General features: G+C 44.8%; 1 protein-coding gene across 2 annotated transcripts; it reads right to left on the bottom strand.

Moving 5' to 3' along the window:
- Window positions 1–233: 233 nt before the first annotated feature.
- Window positions 234–11,537, bottom strand: raf1a (Raf-1 proto-oncogene, serine/threonine kinase a). Of its 2 annotated transcripts, XM_079740775.1 has the most exons (18): window positions 11,192–11,537; window positions 9,653–9,878; window positions 9,368–9,480; window positions 9,174–9,276; window positions 8,910–9,067; window positions 7,821–7,913; window positions 6,483–6,636; window positions 5,841–5,960; window positions 5,611–5,635; window positions 5,353–5,468; window positions 4,728–4,845; window positions 4,359–4,443; window positions 3,957–4,133; window positions 3,800–3,846; window positions 3,333–3,451; window positions 2,603–2,731; window positions 1,635–1,769; window positions 234–1,546 (listed from the first exon to the last, which is right to left on the bottom strand). In XM_079740775.1, the coding sequence occupies exons 2-18, from the start codon at window positions 9,851–9,853 to the stop codon at window positions 1,343–1,345; spliced, it is 2,097 nt and encodes a 698-aa protein (XP_079596901.1). In that variant the 5' UTR covers window positions 9,854–9,878; window positions 11,192–11,537; the 3' UTR covers window positions 234–1,342. The 2 variants fall into 2 exon arrangements, with proteins under 2 accessions (XP_079596901.1, XP_079596900.1); XM_079740774.1 differs by lacking the exon at window positions 5,841–5,960 and having other exon boundaries at window positions 11,192–11,535.
- Window positions 11,538–11,786: the final 249 nt, after the last annotated feature.

Here is an 11,786-nt window from a genome sequence, read left to right as displayed (position 1 = left end):
CCTGAGCCGGGCTCCCCAGTCAGTTGACACCGTGCTGCTACTGCCACAACACACATCTCACCCCGACACCAAGGCTCCTCCATGTGGGAATACTTCCCAACAGCCAGAGAACAACACAAGCAGCAGCAGCACCATCGAGTGGCTAATTAGACGTTATGTTTACTCACTGTAGCAATATGGGAATCTCGCTCTCACACACTCAAAATAAACGGCATACAACTCAATTTAGCGAAGAAATTTAACTTAATTTTATTAAAACAGCATTGAATAAACTTTGACAAGTTTAAAATAAAAAGTTTAATCTCCTACCAGCCATGAAAAAAAAATGAAAAAAGTTGATTATCCTCTCAAATATTTTGTTTTTTAAATATTTAAGACAACAGCCAAAATCTCCAGCTCATGATGATACTCAAAATGAGGTTGCTTAAAAAACGTACGGCATCTATAACAGAGCCACAGGCAAAACTATGCTCAGACATCGCTTTAGCTAAAATGTGCAAATCAAAGTTTTCCTCAAGTTATGTACGCTTGCGTTCAAATGGCGTATATTCTTCCACAATCCCCATTTCAAACCAAAATATGAAAAAAAAAAATACAGGTAAGGGCATTTAAAAAGGGCATTTAGCGCAAATATAATTTCCCAAATCTATATCAGATTGATTAAGACACTGAACAAAATACACAAAAAAAAACAGACACCAAATCCCAATTGTGCAAAAAAAAAAAAAAAAAAAAAAAAAACTACATCCAACCGCTTATTTTTGTGAGCACCACGTGAGGTGACACTGTGCGCGGTTGAGGTTCAGGCTTTAAAGGCAAGTAGGCATTCAAAAACGTCCTCTTCATCGGAAAACTGGGCCAGCAGACGCAAGCACAGCCCCCCACCCCCCCCCACACCTAAAACCACAAACAGCCCAGAGTCAGAGAGAAAACACCCGTTCCTCTCTTTTCCTTCAATGTCAAAATAGTTTCTTTCTCTAGGTAGGTTCTGCGCACACATTCTTTTTACACATTTACACTTTTCCTTCTACTGTCCCCCACCGCGGGTAAGCAAGCCTCTGGACACATAGTGATGACTTCAATTCTACCACATTTATAAGCTAATATCTCTCTCTCTCTCTGTCACACACACACACACACACACACACACACACACACACACACACACACACACACACACACACACACACACACACACACACACACACACACACACACACACACACACACACACACACACACACTTAAGTCCGCTTGTTCATGTAACTTGTATCCTGTTGGTTTTTTGCAGCATTATGTGGAAGAGATGGGACGTTTTGGGACGACTTCAGGTTTCTATATGCTACAACTCGTTGGACATGTATGAGAAAGACGAAGGGGGCATATGCAGCGGTGACAGGCGCGTCTGGAAAACAGGCAGGCGGGTGGAGGTGAGGGTGCAGACGTCGATGTCCTCGGCGTGGGACGCCCGGTGCAGAGAGGGCTCTGAGGTACTGCGGTTGATCTTAGGCAGAGCGTGCTGCAGCAGCTCGATCGAGGACAAAATCTGGAGTCACAAAGCATAAACAAAGATGTACAAACCCAGAACAGACACGTGCAACACTCGCTCGGGTGTGGCATGTTGCACTGCGTACCTGAGGGAACAGAGGGCGTTCCTCCTTGAGCTTCTTGATGGTGTCCGCCACCAGTCTCTTCATGGCTTTGGGGCAGCTCTTGTAGAGCTTACTGAGGTCAGGGGACAGGTAGCCCCGGCCGACCATGAAGATGATCTGGGAGGGGAACAGATCGATGTTACAGAATAAACCAGGGCCCGCATGTGTGTGTTCAAGTGTTAGGAGGAAAACGTTTGACAGAGTATTCGCTTATGTGTAATGGGCAATCATTTGGTGGATAAAGACGTGAACATTTATATTTTTTGAATTTAATGAGCCAAAAGTGCCATAGAACCGAATGAAAACTTTTTCAGCAAACTTTATTTCAGCCTTTATTCTCAATGGCCTATTTAAGCCGAATAGCTGATTTGAGCCAAAACAGATTCCACAGTACACTCGTTAAACTAAACGTGTCCTTAGGGGGGAGTGATCCAGTTTGGTCGAGGAGTGGACGTATAACCACATAAAAAAGCACCCACCCACACAAACACACACACGGTTTGGTTACGGAGTCTAAATATAGACAGGTGGCTCCAGGGTGACCGCTGCCATTGGCTGATGGGCCCAGAGCCAGCGCTACAACCCCCTGTTTTAACAGCAACCCGGAGCCTGTGACCCCCCCCCACACTGCTCTCCATTGGGGCCTGACAGCCTGGCTCCACATGGGGAGCGGGGGCTGGGAACGCAACCCTGACATGTGTCCAAGAAGTGGGTCACCCTTCCAGTTCTGCCGTATGCTAAACAAACAAAAAACAACCCACGCCTTTTCGTCTGATGACATACCGTTCGGTTCTTAAGCAAAAAGTGAGATAGAAGACGCAAGGACGAAAAGCTGAATCTTAACAACGAACAGGTCCCTGTACCTGGTTTAAAAGACAACAACAGCAAGTGCCCCCAGGGGTTGCATATGGACCCCCTCCACCCCAGAAGGACCATGCTTCTGCCCTCACCTGGTCTCGGTCTATCAGAGCGTACGGCAGTGCTCCCGTCATGAGCTCGTACAGAACCACACCGTAGGAGTACACGTCTGACTGGAAGCTGTACGGGTTGTTGTCCTGCATCCGGATCACCTCTGGAGCCTGGGGAGGGGGGGAAAGGAAGATGACCCTCCTTCAATATCATTTGGATTTCAAATTGTACCGTACTGGTTATTATTTAGTCATTTGTCCGAGGGTTCTATCCCAAGAGATAAATAGTGAAGCTCTGCTGAGATAGTAAGCTCGCTCAGCAGATATAAGGCTATTATTGAGGCTAGATCTGTGTCTGTCTTCAGACAGTGAGGCTGCTGCACATAAAACTGGAGGTCGGGGTGGGAAATAGCTCTTTAACGGGTGGGTGGGTTCGTTGCGTCTATGGTATAGCGTCGTCAACAAACAGCAAGCTCCCGAGCCTTGACATTTGAATCATCAAAAAAACAAAGCATGCTAACCATCACAACGCTAGGAGTTACAGTTGAGTATAGACGCAAGTCTAGGCATGCGTCATCCCTTTTACATAATACAGACGTATACCGGTTGTAGGCACGAAAACATTTTAGGGCAATATGTGAAAAATCCATGCATCGAATAATAAAAATGAGAAATTGGCTTAGATCGTGGTACTGAAATTAATCAACTATAGGGGACCCAATTCTGACCTTACTATTTCATTTAGTGGGAATTGGAGAGTGTGTAGCGTTACCATCCACAGTATGGACCCTGATGGCTGCTCCACCTGGTGGGACCCGCTCCACCGGGCCTTCACCGTGGCCAGGCCGAAGTCCCCGATCTTCACCGTCAGGCCTTCATGCAGGAAGATGTCTGGGAGGGAAGGTGTCAGGGAACCATAGCCAAAGCAAGAACACAGCAAGAGAACAAGGTTCTCCTAGGGCTGTACCTGACTTTGAATCTACCAAGCCAACTCAAGAGTCACCTTTTCAATACGATGTTTGGACGATTTGTGAAGAAAATGTATATGAATATATCTTGCTTTACGGAGAAAGCCAACAATGGTTGGCTTTTGATGGATTGGGAGTCAACTCAGCACTCTCTGAATACTGAATCTTAAGAATTTTAGGGGGCAGCCCCAAAATCGACTACATTTCTACGATATAAATAGCATTCATTTGATTTCCATCCACGTCTATTATAGAGCAATAGGAAGGATACTGTTGGACTTCATGTCGCGGTGAATGATGTTCTTTGCATGCAGATAGCTAAGAGCAAAGGAAGAGGGGGGGGGGGTGAACAGAAAATACATTATTAAAGACACATCAGCTCATGTTTATCAGTGCAACATGGATTACTGCTGTGCCGAGGGCCTCACTCCATGCCCTGCGCAGTCTGCCGGGCGATGTCTATGAGCTGGAACATCTTGTAGTTGGTCTCCTGGACGTGCAGGTGCTTGTACAGGCTGCTGCCCTCGCACCACTGCGTGACGATGGCCAGGTTGTCCTTCGTCATGTAGCCCATGAACAACAGGATGTTGACATGACGCGTCTTCCTGCAAACAGAGGGGGGTAGAGGCGGTCAAAAACAATGAGCATTATGGTTGGAAATGAAAAGAGGATGCATTCAAAGCGGGAAGATAAAAAGGAATGGGGCTGGGAGGTATGATTGCGTCTATCAGAGCAGTTCGACATGCACACGAGAAAGCTGGTCGTAGCCCGGCTTCCTAACCTCCATCTAAACACCGAAGCCCAGTTCCGTAACCCAGCGTATTCCTTACCTAAGGACGGCCACCTCATTTCTGAAGGCCTGAAACTGCTCCGGTGTTGGATCCGTCACCTTCAGGATCTTCACTGCTACGTCACCTGATGGCAGTGGAATGAACACAGGTTTAAGGAGTGTTAGATAAAGTCAAGACCGTAGACCAAGATTGATAAGAGAGCTTTCAAAACGGAATGCATAAATCCCTTCTCCCCAGGCGTCTGTGGAGCTATACATTTCCTGAGAACCTGGAGTGAGGGGGGGGTGTCTATAAGGTAGGCCCATAAAGCCCTTTGAGAGCCTCACGCTGCTTAAGGCCTTAAGCAGCGTCCTTAAGCATTCCATTAAATAGACCACAAATATTTCCCACATAAAAGAGGAGTCGCACCGTGCCATTTCCCTTTGTATACCGTCCCAAAGGAGCCGGAGCCGATGCGGGACTGCAGGAAGACCTCGGAGGCCTCGATCTCCCAGTAGTAGCTGGAGTCACGCTTGTCCCTGGGCCGCTGCAAAACAGCACGCACAAGACACGACCATCCCACTGAAGTGATATAGACAAACAGCATTTACCACTAACAAATGCAATTCAAATCAAAGAGTGTGATACAAGGGCACTCAAACACCGAGTCCTGCCAGATTCATACATCATCATCAGACCTAATATACGAGGGATCTAATGGACAATGTGGGTCCGGGTGATCAGCCGTCAGAACCTTCTCTCCTGGCATTCAGTGCGAGCGCTCGAGTCACCGATGTAAACAATGGCAATAGGGCACTAATGGCTTTTTTAAAATCAATGTGTGTCGGTCAGTACAGCGTTTGTGTACAATCATACACATAATGTCTCCATCACAAAGACCAAAGTGCTTTACTGTATACATTCGTGGCAGGCCCGTTCACACACACAAGTGAATTAGACAAATAAGATTTGTAACAGTCGTTTCAGCGAAGCCAGGAGAGATGATCAAGACTCAGTGCTGCTCATGATCAAACATGATATTCCAGGGACTCACGATGATATTCTTCTCCTGAGTGTTGAAGGACGTGGCCCGCTCCCGCTGGGCCGGGGTCAGGGTTCTGTGCTGGGCCGGAGCCCAACCAGTGGGGCTCTGACTGGGAGAGCTCTCGGCTGTGGACCACAGGTTTAAATATTTAGCATGACTGCACGCTGCCGATAAGTGTCTGGTGAATTAATGCTTCTGAAGAGGCGGCTGCTGGGAAGTGACTTTGTGTTGATTACAGAGTGGTGCAATGGCCGGCCAAACACTTACCAGAATCATGATCCCGCATGGCATCCTACAGAAGGAAACAATAAACGAAGAATAGGAGATACTTAGTTACCATAAATCTGTTAAATCTAGTGAAACTCAAGACTCCATTGTGTCTAATGTCTAATTTCACCAGTAGCTTTTATAAATACAGATACACGTTTGTGTTTGTTTTTTGTTTTTTTTTACATGGCATGCCATTCAGACTGCACACGGACAAGCCACTTCCTAACCTTGTCTGGGCTCTCAGATGCCGCCTCAACAAAAGAGTGGGAGAATTTCACAATACCTACTCTCCTCTTCAGCCAGAATCTATGGCACCAGGAGCTGGGGGAGGCAATCAGGCAGTCTAGCTACTCCACATGAGGGGAGCCACACACAAGGGGACGGTTAAAAAAAGACAGGAAGGAAAAGGAAGAGATAAAGAAGAAAAATATTTAAAAAAAGAAGACGGGGAGGAGCAGCAACTGACAATTGCAAAATGGAGGCTTTTTGAGAGGGGAGAGGGGGTTTAACGAAATTCATGCAGGAAGTTAAAGTTCTGAAGAAACTTTGGAAATAATGATAGCGGGACACATAAACATCCAGAAGATAGAGTAGAAGAAACTAAAATGCTTGTAAGGAGCTTTTGAAAGTGGGTAGAGGTTTGAAAGCACGGGAACAAGAGATAGTATGAAGGACAGTATTCAGGTGGAGATACTTTGCAGAAACGACTAGACAAACGGGTTAGGAAAGGTGGAATGTCGAGTTTGCCACAGCGTGGGATTCTGATCTCACACATGGGGGTTGGAGGGGGAGGATGTTCTGAGCCTGGGAAGCATGGACCTGAAGGAGTAGTAGGCAATGGGTCGGTGGGGGTGGCAGTGGGTAGTTACCTCAATCATGCTGCTGTCGACGGGAAGGGTGGTGCTGACCATGTGGACGTTGGGGGTGGAGGTGGAGCGCTGCCTCTGGGACAGAGCGCCAACTGTGGGCGGGTACGGCGTGGTGTAGTTGAAGGCATGGGGCGTAGAGTAGCGATGCATAGCGCTGGCCGAGGAGAGGGGGGAAACTTTAGCAGAGATAAGGCTTACACAAGGTTGAGAAACATTTTTGTATTTGCACCACCACCCTGTTGTGTCATAGACCAGAGCAATGGAAACAGAGCAAATATTGCCACGAGCTCTCTGCCTCACTGCACTACATTGTGTGGTTTTCTAATCAGTTTGCTTTTGGGTGTAAATTGGGATTTAAATGTAAATCGCACTCATCGTTCTTTGACAAGGAAAGTGTATTTTATGATAAATGGGGACCTGGTGTTTGTATGGTTTGATTCAACATGATATTTTATATCTCGATTGATAATTGAGATATAAAATATATTAACAAACAAAAACTGGAGCATTTAGCAGACTTGTTGATACAATACTTTTGCTTTAGATGTTTGCCAATAAACATGTAGGCGTAGAATTATGGTACAAAGCACCAACCAACTAAATCTGCATTAATTCTCCTAACAAACACATTTTTGGTCCAACTTTACTGATTCTTATTTATTAATATTGGAAGTTCTGCAGCACAATCAAAAATGTTGCTGAACTTATGGACGAGGATAATAACTATTGTACCGGATCGTACTTTGTGTTCAAAATCTCTTAGGTGAACCACCGAATTCAATCATTGCGTACTCCTTGATGAAAGCAAATCGTACACTTGGCCATAAACCACCATGTTTAGAAAGAGTATTGGAGATTACAACACTTGGCAACACCATGTTGATACTTTTAAGGGTACTAATTGGGCTGTTCAAGAACCGTTAAGAAAGGAATAACTCTTTGAAGTGTATCTAAAACAACAGACTCTTTACACACCTCTCTCGTTACATCACCTCTACTGACTGGTAAGACCCAATAAAGCCAAAATAAGAATTGGAGAAAAAACACACACAACAACAAAACAGGAACTTGTGTAATAAATAATACAATGTTTTACCAATGTAGAAAGCATATAAATACCTAAGTTGCCATGGACAGGGGCCAAAGTATCAGCACCATTAAGTGGTTGAATTAATTTACTTACTGGATCACATGTTTAAGCTTCTGGTGTTCCTTGTACTTCCTGCTTACAACCTAACCTTTGTAAGCAAGTATTAGTTGAAGTAAAGTGTCTCCCCCAACCAAGAGATCTAACACAGAAGGTGATCATGGGAGCAAGGCTCTTGAAGTCTGCCTTACCTATTGGGAAAACGAGACAAGGACTCTCTCATTCGCCGAGACGTCAGTGGGGGTAAGGACGGACCACCACTTTCTCCTGGTGTTGGGAACAACCTGAAGACAAACACAAGCTCAGTTACTCAAATGCTCTGACAAATAATAGCAAAACATTATGTTAAATTTGTGTACTTGTTCTTTTAATTCCTCTGAAGTGTTTTTTACCAATTTATGCCGCTTTTCTTTTTTTAAATTTTTTTTTTGAAGAAAAAGCCATGTGAAATGTGAAATGCCTGCCCATTTCACATGGCTTTCCATTCTCATTATGCATTATGTACAACAATCCGTTCCCCTACTCAAGGGCTCATTTACTGCCATAAACTACCACATAAGTCCTGCACTTCTTCTATCTGCTCACATTAGCTAGCGCAATCGGCGGGGTTGTTCGTTTGCTGTTAACATCACAGAACAAAAAAAATATAAGCCTGTCCAATAAATATAAGCCTGTCCAATAATTTTTCAGATTTAATTGATTGATCTACCTATTTATCCGGCTTCCTGCCCGCACCCTAATTGCTCATGACTGGATCGTCCACAAGGCTATTGCTAAAGCTAGCGAGCTAGTCATATGTTTTTCACAAAGCTTTTTGATGAGTTACTTTCACTTGTTTAATCGGGCTGGTTTCTCCAAATTGCATGCCCTAGCTTTAATTTGCAGATGGAAAGGAATAATTTCTGGACATATCACAGACAGAGGCTAGTTTCCACTCCTAAAGGTTGCTTGCAAAACACAGGCTTAAGTATTCCAATCTCAGTGCAAGAATGCAAAGCGGTACACGTAATCCTGTAGTGCATAAAGCAAACAACCAAGGTTATCAGACCATTACCGCTTATTTACACCGTTTACTGGTGATAAAAGTAATTGGGATAGACATTAGAAACTAGGCACGCAGAATACTGCAAATGCTAATAATACTCATGGATAAGTCCCAAATGCGTCTTTCACTCACTATTTTACAGATTAAGGTAAACTCCTATAGGATGAAACCAAACCAAATGTATTGATAATGTGTGCATCTAATGACTAAAAAGGTGCATTAACATCACACTTACAGGAGTTGTCTGATATTGCTCCAGTCCACACACATTGTAGGAACTTTGGTGCTACAATGCTCATGGAATTTGTAGCCACACGTTTGGCAACGGAAACCATTCAAAAGAAACTTCTGGCAAATGTCACAGAAGGCCAACTTGAGAAATGTTTTTCTAACCTAGAAATGGAAAAAAAACATATTGTGAAAGATATTTTAAGCGCACTGTTATATATACAATTGTTAAGAGTTTGTTGATGCGTTTTTGTTTTCAGGAGGCACTCACAAAATTGTGTGTGGTGAGAGGAACGTGATCCAAAACTTCCACCAGCAGCTCTTCCCCGATCAGCGATGTGGAGTCGGTATTCCAATCCATCCGGAATTTTTTACTTGGAAAAAAAGAAAAAACAATTCATTGTCAACATGGGAAGGCAACCACTATAATAAAAGCAAAATGTCCTGTGCCTTTGCGGGCCTCACTTCCTCTGGCCCGGGTGCAGTCGGAAGACGGCGCAGCATTCAGGCTGCAACCCGCGCACCTTCAAAGCCTTGATGAGGCAGCTGTGCAGGGTCAGACCTGGTCGCACGTTTACCTGAGAGAAACACAAACACACACTCAGTCAGCACCATGGTGACGACGAACGGAATGGCACAGTGCCGTTCCAAATCACACGTTGTGCGCAATCAAGACAGCCTTAATAATACCCTGGCCCGGGGTCTTTAGCGCGGCTAGCTAGGACGCCGAGCCAAGGCCCGACCTCTCACCACGGTCCGCTGCTGGTTGGGGAGGTACACGCGGATGGTGCTGCTGGCCTTTGAGTCGGGCATCTTGCCGTCGTCTGAGGAGCGGCGCTGGTAGGGGAAGCCTTGGACCATGGTGGGGGAAAGGCAGGGGCCCTCGAACACAGAGTCCTTCATTCCAAAGCCGTTGCTCAGGGTCTTCCACGCGCACTGAAGGTGCTCCATTAGCGAGAAGAGTGCTCTTAATAGTCTGAAACACACACACACACACACACACACACACACACACACACACACACACACACACACACACACACACACACACACACACACACACACACACACCTCCTCATTATTTGTGTAAAAAAAAATCGTTTTGGAACAATGTTGACGTTCTTGTTAATTAAGTAATACATAAATGATAAGCATTTGTAATACTTGTTTATATCTCCAGTCTGTGTTCTACTCCTGATCACAGAGGTCAGCCGGGATATATTTGCAGCAGGGTTTCAACAAACCCTTTGACACAGGCAACCAATGAAGATTTTTACATGACTCATCATAGTATCACTGGCTATGACTATTGCACACGGCAGTTGAACGTTAAATAGGATAGCTACTAGGGCAAACTCTGAATAAAGCACATCTTTATTTAAAATAAACAGTGAGAGGGGACCAGACACTTATATTTTACAATTCAACAGTTGTCCCAAACATTACAAACTTAATATCACCCCACTGTTGCCAACATAAATACAGTCTAAATAGGCTCCGGTGTGTTGTGCTGTCTCTCTGCCTGCCCATTTCACATGGCTTTCCATTCTCATTATGCATTATGTACAACAATCCGTTCCCCTACTCAAGGGCTCATTTACTGCCATAAACTACCACATAAGTCCTGCACTTCTTCTATCTGCTCACATTAGCTAGCGCAATCGGCGGGGTTGTTCGTTTGCTGTTAACATTACAGAACAAAAAAAATGAAGAGAAGGCAAAAAAATATATAGGCCAGCCAGTGATTTGGTTCCTTGTTGCTCTCGTCCTTGATATTCTTTAACTACTCGGTTAACAAAAACGAGAGGGGCGTCCACGGCCCTTCAAGACCGCTATAACAATCTTGTTTATGGTCGTCAAAGTCATAAATGTAGGTGAGATCAATGTCAGCCATTCAGCTAGGCATATTGTAAAATTAAGTGTACACTGCACCTTTGACAATAGAACAAGCAGGTCCACGGATACTCACTTTTAGCAACGAGCATGGCGGAAAAACATGCATGAGAAGTACTTACGTAACAACTCATGTAATTATTAGACGATCAAATCGATGAGGTTGTTAAAATGCACAATACGTGGAATGGTCTGTAGGCCCCTGCAGCAAACTTCACAATCATCCCTTTCTACTCCATTTAGCCTTGATTTAAGGAAACGGGAGGACATTAAATATCAATTCGACCAAGAGTAACTCGTTAGAAGTGGATAGCTTTTAACATTTGTGTGCGTTACAGAGACCCCGAAACCCGTAAAAAAGCTGTGAATAGGCTGCGGGCCTGTGATCCTACTCACCAGAACGAGTTAGAAAGTTGCGCTCCGCCATAACTTCAGGAAAAAGTGGCGTCGATGACCTCATCATATTCGCAGAGCTCTGAAGAGGGCAGATCGTCGACGGCGGATCAATGTTTCGACGTTAACCGCGTCCAACCGACCTGGGTCCGATCATCGCCTACCGACGCAAACTTTAAAGTTGATCACTACTATCCATTACATGCATATTAGTTAAATCCTCCATCGGCGAAATATTGTGTCCAATCCCGAGCGAGTCCCAAAAAATGACGTGTATCAACACACAATAACATTTTATTTAAATATCGTGAAACGTTGTTAAGGGATCAGACCTCCAAGTTCACTGAGAGTATAGTTATCCGATTCATAATTAAATATGAAATATTAAAAAGGGTGAAGGGTTTAAGTTGGGGGGTCCTGCGCCTGTCTGACGCCAGTGATTGAAACTGGACCTCGCAGTCATAACAGGACCGACAAGCAGCCATTCTCCACTGCGCATCGAACACCCAGCTCTGGGGCCCACCCACTTCCACGGAGATCATAATTCTTGGTCTAATGGCGAAATCGTCTGAACAGTTTGAAAAGTGATTTTAACTCT

This window comes from Pollachius pollachius (genome assembly GCF_949987615.1).
Source record: "Pollachius pollachius genome assembly, chromosome: 8".
Taxonomy (NCBI): domain Eukaryota; kingdom Metazoa; phylum Chordata; class Actinopteri; order Gadiformes; family Gadidae; genus Pollachius; species Pollachius pollachius.
This window is presented reverse-complemented; position numbering and strand designations above follow the sequence as displayed.